The sequence below is a fragment of the Biomphalaria glabrata genome, chromosome 14 (genome assembly GCF_947242115.1).
Source record: "Biomphalaria glabrata chromosome 14, xgBioGlab47.1, whole genome shotgun sequence".
Lineage (NCBI taxonomy): Eukaryota > Metazoa > Mollusca > Gastropoda > Planorbidae > Biomphalaria > Biomphalaria glabrata.
Genome location: NC_074724.1, coordinates 27600678 through 27617338, shown reverse-complemented (window position 1 = coordinate 27617338; position 16661 = coordinate 27600678). Strand labels below are relative to the sequence as shown.

The 16661-nt window shown below is 35.6% G+C and overlaps 1 protein-coding gene across 2 annotated transcripts; it reads right to left on the bottom strand.

Moving 5' to 3' along the window:
* Positions 1-3997: 3997 nt before the first annotated feature.
* Positions 3998-16552, bottom strand: LOC106055183 (carbohydrate sulfotransferase 10-like). 2 transcript variants are annotated; one of them, XM_013211349.2, is made up of 7 exons: positions 15680-16552; positions 14937-15028; positions 13574-13666; positions 10399-10454; positions 8864-8943; positions 7673-7846; positions 3998-6711 (listed from the first exon to the last, which is right to left on the bottom strand). In XM_013211349.2, exons 2-7 carry the CDS (start codon positions 14938-14940, stop codon positions 5781-5783), a joined length of 1338 nt encoding a protein of 445 aa, XP_013066803.2. In that variant the 5' UTR covers positions 14941-15028; positions 15680-16552; the 3' UTR covers positions 3998-5780. The 2 variants fall into 2 exon arrangements, with proteins under 2 accessions (XP_013066803.2, XP_055866486.1); XM_056010511.1 differs by lacking the exon at positions 13574-13666.
* Positions 16553-16661: the final 109 nt, after the last annotated feature.

The window sequence follows — 16661 nt, the reverse complement described above, 5'->3', positions numbered from 1 at the left end:
ATCAACTATATCAACTACAAACTATCAACTACAAACTATTAACTACAAACTATGAACTACAAACTATGAACTACAAACTATGAACTACAAACTATCAACTACAAACTATCAACTACAAACTGTCAACTACAAACTATCAACTACAAACTATGAACTACAAACTATGAACTACAAACTATGAACTACAAACTATCAACTACAAACTATCAACTACAAACTATCAACTACAAACTATCAACTACAAACTATGAACTACAAACTATCAACTACAAACTATGAACTACAAACTATCAACTACAAACTATCAACTACAAACCATCAACTTCAAACAACTACAAACTATCAACTACAAACTATCAACTACAAACTATCAGTTACAAACTATCAACTACAAACTATCAACTATAAACTATGAACTACAAACTATCAACTACAAACTATCAACTACAAACTATCAACTATATCAACTACAAACTATCAACTACAAACTATCAACTACAAACTATGAACTACAAACTATCAACTACAAACTATCAACTACAAACTATCAACTACAAACTATCAACTACAAACTATCAACTACAAACTACAAACAACTCTAACCCCTATCTCAGTCCATACACTAAGAAAGTGATGTGCTCGTATCGAAAGTGTTGCCGATACTGTTGTTTTGTTAGTTCGACTGACGACTTGATACCACAGGATACGGAGATTTATTAACGCTATTATTATTACATTATTAATATTCATACGTATTCAATGAACTGGTAGTTATGAAGATATAGTTTCATACTACTAGGTACACTTACAAAGACAGCGTCACGAATGAAGAGATTACAAACAGGATTAATACATCGATTAGACCCTAAGATGACCAACTAAACACTGTCAAAAAACGTAAACTCAAACTTCACAAAGTCCTCAAGACAGCATCAAAGAATGGACAGACCTGCCAATGAATGAAATTCTACCAAAGGTAAAGGACAGAGAGGAATAAAGAAAAACGGTTGACAGGTCTTTAAAAAAAGCAAAACAATTATTTTTTTTTGTAAATGTAGTAGTTCGAATGACAGAAATTACTTACTTTTGTCATATAATTTTTGAAATATTTTTGTTCACTAAATCTAAGACCGTTTGCATAAATGTGTTACAAATAAGGTATACAAGTATCTCCCTTACTAATTAGTTTTCTCTAGTATTAACTATTATTAGTGAATAGTTGAAAAAAAAAACTGCTTGTATAGTTGATTTTAAAAATTACATTTTTCACTTTCAGGAAAGAAAAAAGTACATCAGAACTTTGAAAGGTCTCAAATATCGTGGAGTCGGATTGTCACTATCTTTTCTAGTTTACGAGATCTTAAGGGACAGACAGACCACACAAAACTAATAGTGGCTATTCCCATTTTGGGGGACAGACAGACCACACAAAACTAATAGTGGCTATTCCCATTTTGGGTGCCACTAAAAAGGAGGGAATGACCTGAATTCGATCTGATGCCTCACGGCTCCTCAAGCTGTCATACTAACCTCTCTGAGAGTGAAATTATACGAAAATAGAAGATTGTATTGTATCTATTGTTTGTTTCAAAGTTACTTTAACGCGGTGACCTATATGGGGGACTAATTCAGCTTATACCACCACTTCAGTCAAGTACAATTTCTTTCCATTGTTCGAGATACTAAACAAAATAATTAATTACCATTAGTTAAATTAACTAATTCTTGTGTTGTCAGCTAAAAGAAAAAAGTGTGCAAAATTTCAGCTTGATCCGAGTTTGGATGTGGGAGAAATAACGTGTACACAATTTTTTGCAGATAGACAGACAGACAGAGTGAGTAGGTATAAGCTTTGTTATACCAATGTGTAAAATCATATACTCTCATGACGTGGTGACCCCAATATCTTTACACTCTTCCTCCCCCCACCCACTTACATACCTTCACCTATCCCTTAGTTGGACTGTTAGGGCAACACAACTGATCAGACGATCGTCTTTCTCCATTTCTCTGTGTCTTATTCCTTGACTAGAATCTCTTTCATTTCTCTGATGTCGTCTTCCGGTTGCTTTCTGTGGCTGCCTCTTCTTCTTTTTTATGGTACTGTTCCTTGCAGGAAGGTCTTTTTGCATACAACACAAGCAACAACAAAAAATGTGAAAATTTTCTATATGTTAATGGATGTCCATTGTTGATGGTCGATGTGTTGATAAATGTAGATGTTGACCGCGAGTTTGAACTAGACTCATTCAACAGAATAATTATCAGATAGATTGAATAACTCCATCTGATAACTTCAAAAAAGTTTAATAAATAAAAAGGGCAAGTCTTCGTCGTCTCTAACCTATCTCACAAGGCGGTCGTTCTTCGTCAGTGTCCGTTGCTTCTCTATTTCCAGTTCTTACTTTTTAATGATCCGTCACGTCACTAAGGAAAAACCCAATTAAACCCAAACTTCTACGCGTCTTTCTATTGTGTCATTACACCCATGCAACCCTGACACCAACAAAAAGTTTGTTAAAAGCACACCACATCGGTATGCACTTCAATCTTTCAATCAGTAACATCTTAATATGTAATGCATATATTAAAAATGCATCTGGGTATGTTTTTAGATCGTGTGAGTCCAAATACGCATAACAAGCCCATCTAGCCCTCTTCTTCCACACGCACACACGCACGCACACATGCACGCGCACACCAAAGAAATAAATACACACACACACATACACACGCACACACCAAAGAAATCAATACAAAAACACACCAAAGAAATAAATACACACACACACACGCACCAAAAAAATAACTACCCATTACTTAATGTACAAGTTTCCAACTTTCTTTTGATTGATCTTTTTAGTTGATTTTTTTAGCCGTTTTTTTTTTAACTAAGAAACTATTTTTATTATGTGTGAAACTGACAGTATAACATGTGGGCCCGAGATAGGCAGATAGAAAGATGTCATTGTGAAGTAACTCACTTTGATTCTATGGTCTTACTCACTGTGTTGACGTGGTTGTCTATACAAGTCAGGAGATAGATGGGAGGGACGGACAGACAAACAGACAGACAGATAGATAGATAGATAACAGATAGATAGATAGATAGATAGATAGATAGATAGATAGATAGATAGATAGATAGATAGATAGATGTAATTTTGTAGATAGATAGATAGATAGATAGATAGATAGATAGATAGATAGATAGATAGATAGATAGATAGATAGATAGATAGATAGATAGATAGATAGATAGATAGATAGATAGATAGATAGGTGTAATTTTGTAGATAGATAGATAGATAGATAGATAGATAGATAGATAGATAGATAGATAGATAGATAGGTAGATAGATAGATAGATAGATAGATAGATAGATAGATAGATAGATAGATAGATAGATAGATAGATAGATAGATAGATAGGTGTAATTTTGTAGATAGATAGATAGATAGATAGATAGATAGATAGATAGATAGATAGATAGATAGATAGATAGATAGATAGATAGATAGATAAATAGATAAATAGATAGAGAAGTAGAGAGAGAGAGAGATAGATAGATAGATGTAATTTTGTAGATAGATAGATAGATAGATAGATAGATAGATGTAATTTTTTAGATAGATAGATAGATAGATATATAAATAGATAGATAGATAGATAGATAGATAGGTGTAATTTTGTAGATTAGATAGATAGATAGATAGATAGATAGATAGATAGATAGATAGATAGATAGATAGATAGATAGATAGATAGATAGATATAGATAGATAGATAGATAGATAGATAGATAGATAGATAGATAGATAGATAGATAGATAGATAGATAGGTGTAATTTTGAAGATAGATAGATAGATAGATAGATAGATAGATAGATAGATAGATAGATAGATAGATAGATAGATACGACTGTTTTTTCCATTTCTCTATCAATTTCACTTTTCTTAACAATAACATAAAAAAAATGTGACACAGGCCCAGCATTATTTTTACAATAAATCTATTTTATTAACACTGTAATTATAACATGTAAAACCGGCATAATTAAATATATATATACATATTAAATAAAAACTGTAATTATAAAATAAATTGTAAACACGGAACATTGAATGTGATCTTGAGAGGTGGGAATGTCTTGGTAAATAAAAATGTTTTATTTCAAAAATCAAAATTTTGTAATAATAAAAAAATGACATGAGTATTTGGCATAATAAAAAAAATAATTATCAAAATAAACAATGGCAAGGTATATAATCAATATAAATCATTCTGATAGGCAATCTTTGTTTACTCTTTTGGTTTGATGTTCTGTCACTTCCGGTTGACTGTGACTGTTCTCAATGCGTTAGCGATACAAAACTTCTATAAGAACATGCTTCAATTATAGAACAAACTCACACTAATATTAATAAATAAAATAACCAATATAATATAAAGCTTTTTAACCTGCAGGTAAAGTTCGGCATTTTACACTTAGAAAAGTTGCCATGTTTATATTGATTACTTATATCAATTAGTTATTGCACCACCTCAAACTTTTATATAAATTACTTAATTTCTTTATTCATCCTATCCCCAAGACATCTGTACATTAAAGACGAGAAAGAAACGAACAATATGTATAACTTTAAAAGGCTATAGCTTCAAGATAACATTAAGAAACTGGAACAGACACAAAATAGAGCAGTGCGATTCATAACAAACAAATATTCACACTTAACTAGAGTAACACCTTTAGTAAAATCACTAAATTTAGAAAGCCTTCAGGACAGAAGACTCAAAAGTAAAGTAGCAATCATACATAAAACACTGAACCATAATCTTCAAATACAAAAACAAAATTTAATAAAATACTGTGAAAGACACAAAGATAAAGGTACATCCCTCGTCCCATATGCTAGGACAAATTTGTACAAATACTCCTTCTTCCCTAGTGCTATTAGAGCATGGAATGGGTTGCCTGAGCTAGCCAGGAAAACCAGTGACTTGGCAGAATTTAAGTCATTGGTTAATATGCATGACTAAATGCATGACGCGTAGGACGTAATTATCTTCTTTTTTGAAGTAACGTCTGTATTATATAAGATAAGATAAAATATCTTCTCTATACAACCTACAGAGAGATTTTAAAAAAAAAAAAGCATTCTTTAAAAAGACCCATTCCCTCCCCCCCCCTTTTTTTTTTTCCTATTAGAGAAATAATAATTAATCCTAGTTAATTGCAAATGGTAAGACCTACCTTACTAATAAAGTTTATGATATTTCAATGGTATGCTTTTAGATTTCGACTTCGAAGACGCTGCATAAAATGTTTCTAAACATTCATTTGTTAAACACTTGAATGAATGCGGAAATACCCGAAAACGTAGGATCCGTTCAAGATAAATGTTTTCTTGTTGTTGGTTTTTGTGTGTGTGTGCGTGGGGGGGGGGGTAATTTAAATTTATTTCTTTTTATACTGGCAAAATTATAAATGTCAAATCAGAGTTTTCACAATGTGGCCAACGAGCTAGTAATTCTTTTCCCAACGTGATAAATAAACTGTCAAATTTATAGGGAAATCATTACCGCCGTTTTCGAGATCCTTGTTCAGGTTTTTGAGCCACCCAGCCATGTTTTAGTTTCCACGAAGGTGCAAGTTAACTAGAGGTAGTGTCAATTGTAGCATAGTAAAAACGTCAGCATTTTAATTCATTTAATTGCATAAATAAAAAGAAATACCTATCCATGCAAGATCCGTAACCGTATTATGTTTTAAATATTTCAGACAAGGGTAGATAAGTCCCAATCTTTCCACCAATCAAAAGCGCCAGTAGACTTCACATTCTGTAAATTGCCAAGAAGCTCCGAAGAGTTGTATCCGAACATGAGAAAGTCAGCTGTGAAGATGCGCATGATTTCGTCATATTGCCAAGACTTCAAGCTCTTTAAAGCCTCCTGAAGAGCCTGCCTTTTCTGAAAGCGCAAGTCTTGAAACTCAGCAGAGGCTTTGGCTGCAGCCTCAAGAATATCGATGAAATCGCCGGACTGCAAAGTCGTGACGTCCTCCGGTCGCAGTTCAAAGTTCAACCTCCAGCTAATAAAGCCTCGCAGCTGGAGCTTACGCCATATTCTCCTTGCCACTTCCGTCCGGCTGACACACTTCAAAGTCATGTTCAGCCAGCTGTCACTGAGAGCGTCCGTCACCGAGTCCCTAACCGCATCGCTGAAGACATCGTGAGACATTCGATCTAGACCCACCTGATTCTCGTTCAGACCCAGGTACGCCAGAACAAGCCTCGTGTCCCTCGTGAAGGTTTCGAGCTTCCCGATGACGGTATAGTTGAACCCGCAAGGGTCACACATCCTGGAGATGGGCATAACATGCGACTCGTCCAGCCAGAGCTCATCCGTCACCAGGTGGATGAACTCTGGAAATGTCACATCACTACCGCAGAGTTTCGCCCCTTCCAAAGCCTGCTTTTCTGGCCGGTATTTCCTTGTAGCGGGAAGCCCCCAGAGTTCCCAGTAAAAAGGATTCGGAGACAGGAGCTTATCCACGTAGGCTGAGAAAAGTCTGTAAAAAGGGTCACGAACGAATATGACTTTGGTGGCAGCTTCCAGCAACTTCCTCAGCCTCTTTCCCTTTTCAAAGACTTTCACTCTGCTTGTCATCCCGTCATAAGCTTCCTGGACACTCACGTTAAATGGGGATCTATTGGGGAAAATATACAAACACAATATTTAGTTTAATACATAATACAGTGAGAAGATTGCGACGTTACAATACCGACTGTGCAAAATCTAAGAGAGCTAACCCACTAGTTCGTTTGGGTAACAAATAAAACACTTATCTCCCCTTTCTCTAGATTCAGCTCTACACATTTTTTGTGAGTATTTCTCTCCTAGGGAGCCCTGGAGATAATCCTGGTCTAGTTTCAAGAGGATGTAGAACATGTACAAATCGTTCCACTGTTAGTTAAGTGTATCTAGAATGTTAGAATAGATTTATCTTCAGTGGATAAATGAACTGGACTGCTCGTAGTTTCAACTTACTGTATGGAGTTTCAACTTACTGTATGGAGTTTCAACTTACTGCAAGGAGATTCAATTTACTGCATAAAGTTTCAACTTACTGCATGGAGATTCAGTTTACTGCATAAAGTTTCAACTTACTGTATGGAGTTTCAGCTTAATTCATGGAGATTCAACTTACTGTATGGAGTTTCAACTTACTGCATGGAGTTTCAACTTATTGTATGGAGTTTCAACTTACTGTATGGAGTTTCAACTTACTGTATGGAGTTTCAACTTACTGTATGGAGTTTCAACTTACTGTATGGAGTGTTAACTTACTGCATGGAGATTCAATTTACTGCATAAAGTTTCAACTTACTGCATGGAGTTTCAAATTACTCCATGGAGTTTCAACTTACTGCTTAAAGTTTCAACTTACTGTATCGAGTTCCAAAATAATCCATGGAGTTTCAACTTACTGCTTAAAGTTTCAACTTACTGTATCGAGTTCCAAATTACTGCAATTAGTTTAAATTTGCCACATATCGTGAGAGCATACCGCATGAAGTTTCAAATTACTGGATGTGATTTAATTGTATTGCATGGAATTAGAAATTACTGCATGGAGTTTGAACTTACGGCTATGAGTTTGAACTTACTGCATGGGGTTTGTAAACTCCAACTGATACAGAAACCGTCTCCAAAACGTGGACGCAGATTTTTCCACTGGACAGTAGACAAAGTGATGCATCCTGGACACTAATGTGTGGTCACTTAGCTCCTCACTTTTGCGTCTTATGTCTGGGTCACTACAGACTATTTGAACCCTGTCTCTGTGTAGAGGTGAACAAAACCAGACTTGAGTTAATAACTAAGTCTGCAATTACATTGGAACTCTTTGGCACCTTTAAATTTCATTTTATCATAACGTCAACTATAACTTATCCCAATATCCTAATTATATCCCAAGCCATTTTAACTTGATGATGTGTGGCTGAGATGCCATAGTCGCATGGCTGGGGCTTAACCACCTAACAGGGAATCCCGACTCGACCAGCGTTGTGTTTGCGAGCGCCTATGGGATGTAATGAGGACTTCCTCGCAGGGATACTATAAGTAGATTTTAAACTATAGAGCATTCTATTAGAAAGATGCGTTGTATAACGAATTTGAGACACCATGTCCTCTCACCATAGATATATTATCCGAACTCTCTATGTAGGTATAATTTTAAGTTCTATAATTGGTATGTTTTGTGTTTTCTTTTTGATGGTTGTAATATTCTTTCATTGATGTGTTTATTATCCTTTTATTTGTAGGATTTGTGTTCTCTACTCGTGCTCTATGTTCGATATCTCTTCAAATAGTTTCATAGGACACAGATGAGAAACAGCAACAGAAAATTAAAAAAAAAGAGAATACGATAAAATAAAACTTAAAATGAAAATACAATGTTATTTAAGGTTAGAAACTCCACAATTACAGCCATATTTCTCAAAACTATAACAAACAAAATTAATTAATTACCACTATTTAATGATCTAGTTGGTCAATTTTTTGATTAATTCGTGTTTAGTCAGGAACTATGAATAAATATTCAGTTTCCACTTGAAGCTAGAATGGGAAGTGGGAGAAATAACGTGTTCAAAATTTGTATCAGACAGACAGAGTTGATATGAGCTTTGTAAAAATGAAGGAAGTAACTTGACTAACTTGCTATATAAGAGTTGTATTCGCTGTGTACTGTTTTTAGTTCCAGGTGTTAGGCTTCCAGAGGATCACATTATATCTACATTCGACCCGCACCCCCCCCCCACTTCCCCCGTACTGTAAACACTTTCTAAGCAAACCTTCGTTTGTTCATGCTCTCCAACATCTGCTGGACATTGGCTGGAGGGGTTGATGGTCTTCTGGTCAGCGGACCACGAGGCTGTCAAATAGAAACGTTTAGAAATGAATTCCTTTCAATACACTTTGAACAGACTGCACTGGTAGGCCAAACCTTTTCGTCTTGGACCACATGCCTCATTGCCACAAGAAACAGTCCAATGCCACTGATCAGTGGGGTTGTTTTGACCTATAAGCTAAGTCACGTGGTTATGGTCTTACCAAGAGAACAATGACTCTATCTTCCTATGATAAGATGAAGAACTAGATCTAATACTAGACATTCTAGATCTACGCCAAAATTTAGTAGATCTGCTAAAACAGTGATGCCTAAAATATGGCCCGCTGGCTAGATCCGGCCCGCGACGTGGTTCCATCCGGCCATCCGAAATGTCGGCAAAAAGTGTAGAAAATCCCCCCCCCCCCAAAAAAAAAAAAAAAAAAAGGTTTAAAAATCTATCTTTACCTACATTAAGTCCCTCAATTCTTCTCCGATTGATTAGTACCATGACCTATAAAATTTGTGCGTTTATGAAAAAATGAGACTAAGTGTAAAATCTACCAGGAAAAGTGAACGGACCTTTACTTTTTTTTTGTGGAACATGATAATAAGCGAACATATTTGTTTTGTAAAAAAAAAAAAAAGGTGTGGCTGTTTTAAAAAACACATAAACGGCATTGTAAAACCAATTTGAACGCATTCTTGGTTTGAGCCGCGAATAAAAAGATGGTTAAACTACCCTTAGAGATTGGAGGATCGATGGAAATATTTACCAAAAAGAGACACGAAAATGAGTCGGTGGTATAGCTAGCTACACTGTTGCTCATATTTTAAGTGGAGAAATGAAGCCGTTTTCTGACGCATGAGAATAAAAGATAAACGTCAAAAATCTCATTAATTAATGATTTACAGGATCAACAAGTTTTTAATCAAATTGTTTCATGTCAATTTCATTTCGTTTTTTGTACCTTTTCGTTCATGTAGCCGCGACACGAGTGTCGGAAATTAAAATGGCAAGCAGGTCGATTTAAGTTGGGCATCACCGTACTAAAACAATCATATCAATTACTGAATTATTGAAACATTTTTTTTATTACTAATTAAGGAATTTATAGATCTGGACCCCAGGCCATTTTCACATTAAAATAACAATGAAATCAATTAGGCCATAAAATATTAACAACGCTACCACGTGACATGGAAGACATGTGAACGACCTCGTTGTGGTTTTACTGTGTACTGCAGGCACACCTTTTTTTTTGGGGGGGGGGGGGGGATATCTGATACCATTGCGTTTCGAGCCGGGTTTACCCCGCGGTCCACCGTTTGAACATCACTGATTTAGAGCTTTACTGGCTTCGTTCTATTTAATATATTTATATCTTATGTATTTAAATCTATTTATATATATATATAGTTACATGTCCATTCATGTCTTATTATTATCATTATTATTATTATTATCATTTTTACTATTAATATTATCCTAATACTTACCGAGTACAATTTAGAATACTTCTGAATAATGTCATGTTTATTTAATTTGACTTCGTCTGGGTTTGTGGGGGAAAAAAAAAAATAAAAGATTAAGTTACAGACTGTAATTATATGGTAATAAAAGAATGATTATGTAAGCAAAGTAATGTAATAGTGATGTAAGCAATAGTGATGTAATAGTGATGTAAGCAATAGTAATTAAACAACGACATAAGCAAAGTAATGTAATAGTGATGTAAGCAATAGTAATGTTATAGTAATAAGAGTAATAGATTACTCTGACTTCTATTAACAATGGTTGTAAATCTAACAGTATATATTGTATTGAAACATTCTTCAAAAGTTTCAATATTATGAACTGTTGATAGTATTTTGGGACAGTTTTAGTAAGACAGTGTGTACCTAAACTTTTGGTTACTGAAAACATTCGAATGTTTAGATCGAACACCCACAAAAAGAAATGTCATTTGAGCAACGGTTCTCGGGTTATGTTGTCTAGGCTTTAAGAATAACGCTTAATCTAGATATAAATGATAATTAAATGATTATTTACGAGTTCGCAATGTTCCGCATAGTAAATAGAGCGTTGCATGGGATTTATGCATGTTGTTTATTCAGCCCTTATCGGCCGGAAGTGCCATTGAAAACGCTTAACAACCCAAGAGGATATGCTAGGGTTTAAACCCCGGTGTAGGCTATCTCCTTGCACTTCTGTACGGATGACGCACTTCTAAATCAAGATCAAGCTGCTGTCACGTAGAGCGTCCGCCGACGAGTCCCTGCATCTCTAAAGACAGCGTGAGACATTTGATCCAGACCTACTTGGTTCTCCCTCTTATGATTTGTGTTGGCTGAGTGCCGTTTGGCAGTATGGACACATTCTCCCAGAGGCACTTTTATCTTATATAATACAGACGTTACCTCAACAAAGAAGATGATTACGTCCTGCGCGTCATGCATTCAGTCATGCATATTAACCAATGACCTAAATTCTGCCAAGTCACTGGTTTTCCTGGCTAGCCCAGGCAACCCATTCCATACTCTAATAGCACTAGGGAAGAAGGAGCATTTGTACAAATTTGTCCTAGCATATGGAATGTGAAATGTGCCTTTATCTTTGTGTCTTCCTGAGTATTTTATCAGATTTTGTATTTGAAGATTATGGTTCAGTGTTTTATGTATAATTGCTACTTTACTTTTGAGTCTTCTGTTCTGAAGGCTTTCTAAATTTAGTGATTTTACTAAATGTGATTATTCGTGTGTTATGAATCTCACTGCTCTATTTTGTGTCTGTTCCAGTTTCTTAATGTTTTCTTGAGTTGAGGGGTCCCAAACAGAGGATGCATATCCTATGATTGGTCTAACCAAGGTTAGCTTTGCCCACATGCCTAACAAAAGAGATTGAACCATTTACGAACTAAGCATAAAAAGTGAGCAGGGGAGTCGAGCTTCACAAAAAGCAATAAAATAATCTTGTAGCAATCACACCTCTTTTTACAAAATCAATACGGCTTTACGACGTGACATACTTGAGAAAGTTTTTTTGCGACATTGAAACTCCTCAGAGCCATTGAAGATATTGCTTCCACTTGTATAGTTTTACAGTGAACATTGTAACCATTCAAACTTTATTTGTATTTAATGTAAATCTTGTTTGGTTAATCTCTAGAGAAAAAAAAATAAAAATAAGTCCCTTCTTTTTGATAACTGTGTACTCGACTTTCCTGTCCAATTAGATTTAATTAGTATCTCAACATTAGGTCGTAAGAAGTTCAAAACCCATTAAGGCATCAACAAACTTCTTCTTCTTCTTCATCGTTCTCATTGTTATGTTGGAGTGTTCATATGACTAGACCAATACATGAGATGAACTGCGCAGTGGTTTCCAAATCAGGGAGCTCTCCATACAGTTTTCTTTCTATTGGGGTGATTTGGGGCCAGTGTCTTATACGGGCCTCTTGGTAGAGAGAGCAGTTTTGGAGGACGTGGTCGGCATTTTCTGGTGATACTCCACATGGGCAGATTTCACTGGTTCCAATTTTGAGCTTCCGGAACATGTGTTGTCGCATTCTGTTGTGTCCGGTCCTGAGTCGAAAGATTAGACGTTGGTCTTGTCGGGATAGCTTATAGTAAGCATCATCTTTCTTGTGATTTGGATGGGAGCTCGTCCATTTCTCATTTATTTTATCTACAATTAATTTCTTCATTTCTTCTGGATAGAGAGCAGAGTTTACTTGTGAGTTTGTTCTCCCACTCTTGGCGAGTGTGTCAGCCTTCTCATTTCCTGCTAGTTGTATGTGAGCTGGTATCCATTGAATGACAGTTTTTTTGCTGTTGTGGTTGAGCTTTGTGAGTGCTGTTCTGAGGTTTTTAATATAAGGGGAATCAGAGTTTTGCAGGCTTTGGAGGGTTGTTTTTGCGTCTGTTAGAAAGACAATCTGACTGTGAGGGGAACTTGGATGATTTGCTAGCATGGTAGCAGCTAGTGCTAGTGCTTCCCTTTCTGCTCTGTGACTGTCAGAGAGCTCTCCAGTTGCAAAGGATTTTTCTAGTTTTCCTCCATCTGGCCATTCGATAAGTATTCCAGCTCCTCCATTTGTGGTGGCTTTATGGGATGAGCCATCCGTGTAAACTCTGATCCACTGATTGCTAGGGTAATTGGTATGTAGAAAACAGTTCACTATTTCCTTGAGCTCTGTTGGTCTGTAATCAGATTTTCTTTTTATGTTTTCAATATGGTCCCTTATAGTAGGAAGAGGGCTTTCGTCCCAGGGTGGAGATTCATTATAGTGTATCGAGGATTCCAGAGTAATTTTTTCAAGTTGGTGTTTCAAACGAATGGATTTGCTTATTTGTTCAACAGTTGGGTAACGTAACGGCGGTTAATCGTTGCACTGGCCACATGACACCCTCGTTAACCTTCAGCCACAGAGACAGATAACCTTGACATCATCTGCCCTTTAGAAAGCAAGGTCTGAATGGAGAACTTTACTTTGTTATGTATTTGGCCTAAAAAAATATATATTTTTTGCGAAAATAAATTCAAATCAACAGACAGCAGTAAATCAAAATGAGCGTGTTTTGTTTTTTTAAGTATAAAGGGAGAGAATGGAGAAAGAGAGACAATTAGAGATTTATGGGGGGGGGGGGGGAACTTAATACATGTAAAACGTACCCTTATGGAAGTACACCTGAGCCAGTAGTGTGAAGAAGGCCAGTGAGACTCCATATTTCAAAAGTCTTCTTTTCGTCAAGGCTCTATGACAAACTAAACAGCATGGAAATGTAGCAAAGGTATTACTTATCCTTATTACTTATCCCTGTTACTTATCCTTGTTACTCAGTATTGCCAAATGGAATTATTAATAAATTCTAACTAATGCGTTGATTAAATTGAAAATTAAGACAGTGCTAATGACCGATAATTATTCCACTTCGATGATGTCTTGAATGAAGAAATGTAATAACACCAACCTTATGTCTAGAATGTAGATCTACACAGAAAATGGAATTCACTTTATTGTTGTCTTTTTTCTTATTGCGTATCAAAAGGCATGTGCAATCGAAGCGCAAAGGTTAAAGGTCATGTGACTACTATAAAAGAAGTAGATTGAAGTTGTAGGCCTATGCCTTTTAAGTTGTTGTTTTTTTTTAGATTCTTTAATGGCGACAATGTACATTAAAGGATAGTGGCAAAGGTAGACAATAGAAATTCTCTTTAGTACATGGTGCAATACCGACCTGCAAACCGCCGGAATAAATTTCTTTATTGTAGTGAGCTTTTTTAAATCGAATAGAATAATTTTTTTAAAAAATTTAACTAAATTTGACCATCACGCTGCGCCACCGTAGGGCGACAATATGACCAAAAAGATGAAAGTGATTGACTTCCTAACTGTGACGTCGTGAGTTCGAATATCCATGAGAGCAAAGATTTTTAACATATGACTGAGACCGCCCAACCCCCCCCCCCCCCAATAAGTACCTGATATTTCTAGGAGAAAGTAAAGGCGGTTGGTCGTTGTGTTGGCCACATGACACCCTCGTTAACCCTCGGCTATAGAATCAGATGAGATTTACACTCTCTGCCCCCCAAAGACTGCAAGGTTTGAAAGGGGATTTGTTTTAATCTGCAAAGAAAAGTAATCGGTTAAATGTCAAATGCTATAAAACGCCCCCACCCCTTCCCCCCACGTGACACCTGTCTGACTGTACTGTACTGTCTGACGCTTAGGTCCTTTTCAATTCATGACAGACCAAGCTGTAACCCTCCTCTGAGGGAATCGTTCGCTGTAGTTGACTGTATTGATCGAAAGTAGGTCATTGATCAAATGTGTGTGTGTGTGTTCTCGTGTGGGCTTCTTTATACACATTGAAACCCAATTAAACTAAAACACACACACACACAGAAATGTATTATATATTTCTATTTATTATTATTTTGAAGTCTATCTAACAGGACACAAATCAGGTGACATCAATGACATTATAACGTCGGAGGGAAGTTGCTAATGTAAATGCAATCATCTCATACTTACCCATAGATCTGGACAACTCTTATCAACTTCTTCCACTTCTGTCACAGATATATATCGCAGTTGTGTTTCTTGGATTGTTTGTTACACATAATCTAAATTAATTTGACATGAATTATTGATTATTTTCAGTTGATTTCAATTTAGTTTTTCAAGTTTCTGTTCATATTTTGCTGATTTTGTTTTATTATATTTGAATATATTTGTTATCAATCTTTTGATACTTTTATAGGAGGTGTACAGAAAAGGATAGAGTATTAGGAAGTAAAAAAGACTTGTACTTATGATACAGAGAATATAAAACTAACTTTAGATTTCAGAGATTCTCAAGGAATACATGTTCATTGATTAAATCATTAAGAATAATAGCAAAACTTCAAGCAAATATTTAGTTTTAAAAAGTGGGTTTGAGATATATATATATCTAGATAAATAGATAGATAGCTAGCTAGCTAGCTAGATAGATAGATAGATAGATAGATAGATAGATAGATAGATAGATAGATAGATAGATAGATAGATAGATAGATAGATAGATAGATAGATAGATAGATAGATAGATAGATAGATAGATAGATAGATAGATAGATAGACACACGGACAGAAACATGGTTTGACGTTAAAATGATGAAAAGAATATTAGTAGTTATAAAAAGACAAACTTGTAGCAATGCCAGAGATAAAATCATGGTTTGTAGCATCAATTTATTTTATATTTCAAATTTTAAATAAATATCTGTACAAACCTTTAAACATTACTCTAAAACACATGAAATACACGGATTCACTTCAGGTGGAAGAAATACACAAAGACCCACTACACATGGTCCAGCGTGCTCAAGAAAACGTCGTTGGTGTAGAAGTGTACAATAGAGATACTAAATTACGAACACTCCGTCTCAAGAGTTTAACGTAAACATCATGTATAAATATCCCGACAGGGACTTGATTTCAATGTATCACAATGGTTGGTGAACACGTGACCTCATTGTTAGTTCAATACCTGTCAAAACTTTCATTCAGGACAAAATCAATCGTTGGCATTCCGAAATCAGAAGAAAAGGGGGACGCAACCATTCATGACACAATCGTCCGTTTGTAAAGAATTAAGGGACGTGATCGTAGAGTTTAGAACTTCAATAGTTCAATGTTTCAAAGGTCAAATAGATAGATTATACTTGTGGTTCTCAAACTAAGGTTCGCATTGGTCCTCGATACGACCGTCAGGGGTCCTTAGAAAGATGATATTTGTATACAATTAAAATAACTTCTTCACTATAAGCCAGTTTATTCTATCAGATAATTTTAATACTTATCAACTTGCCCATCACTACTAGTTAATGGCTACTACATATTACACATTACATAGTACACATTACATATTACACGACCTAATCCAAAGATTTTAAAACATTTTTGCACCTGGATATTCTCTACTGGGTTGGACCGTTAGCGTGTGGACTGACATCCAATCACAGATGAATTCATGCTAATTCTATAGCAGCTTAATTAAATATCCACAGACGAGGAACTTAAACCAACGTTTGAACCAGGATACCACACACTCTGGTTAGGAAAACAGATTCCAATTTTCATCCTGCCATTATTGTACATAAGTTGTTGACTGTTTTCTCGTCTTCTTATATGATACAATGGGATTCATTGCCGTAACGAACCACATCACAGATAAAAGAAAGTGCTAAAAATGTGTCCTCGTTGAAATGTGTG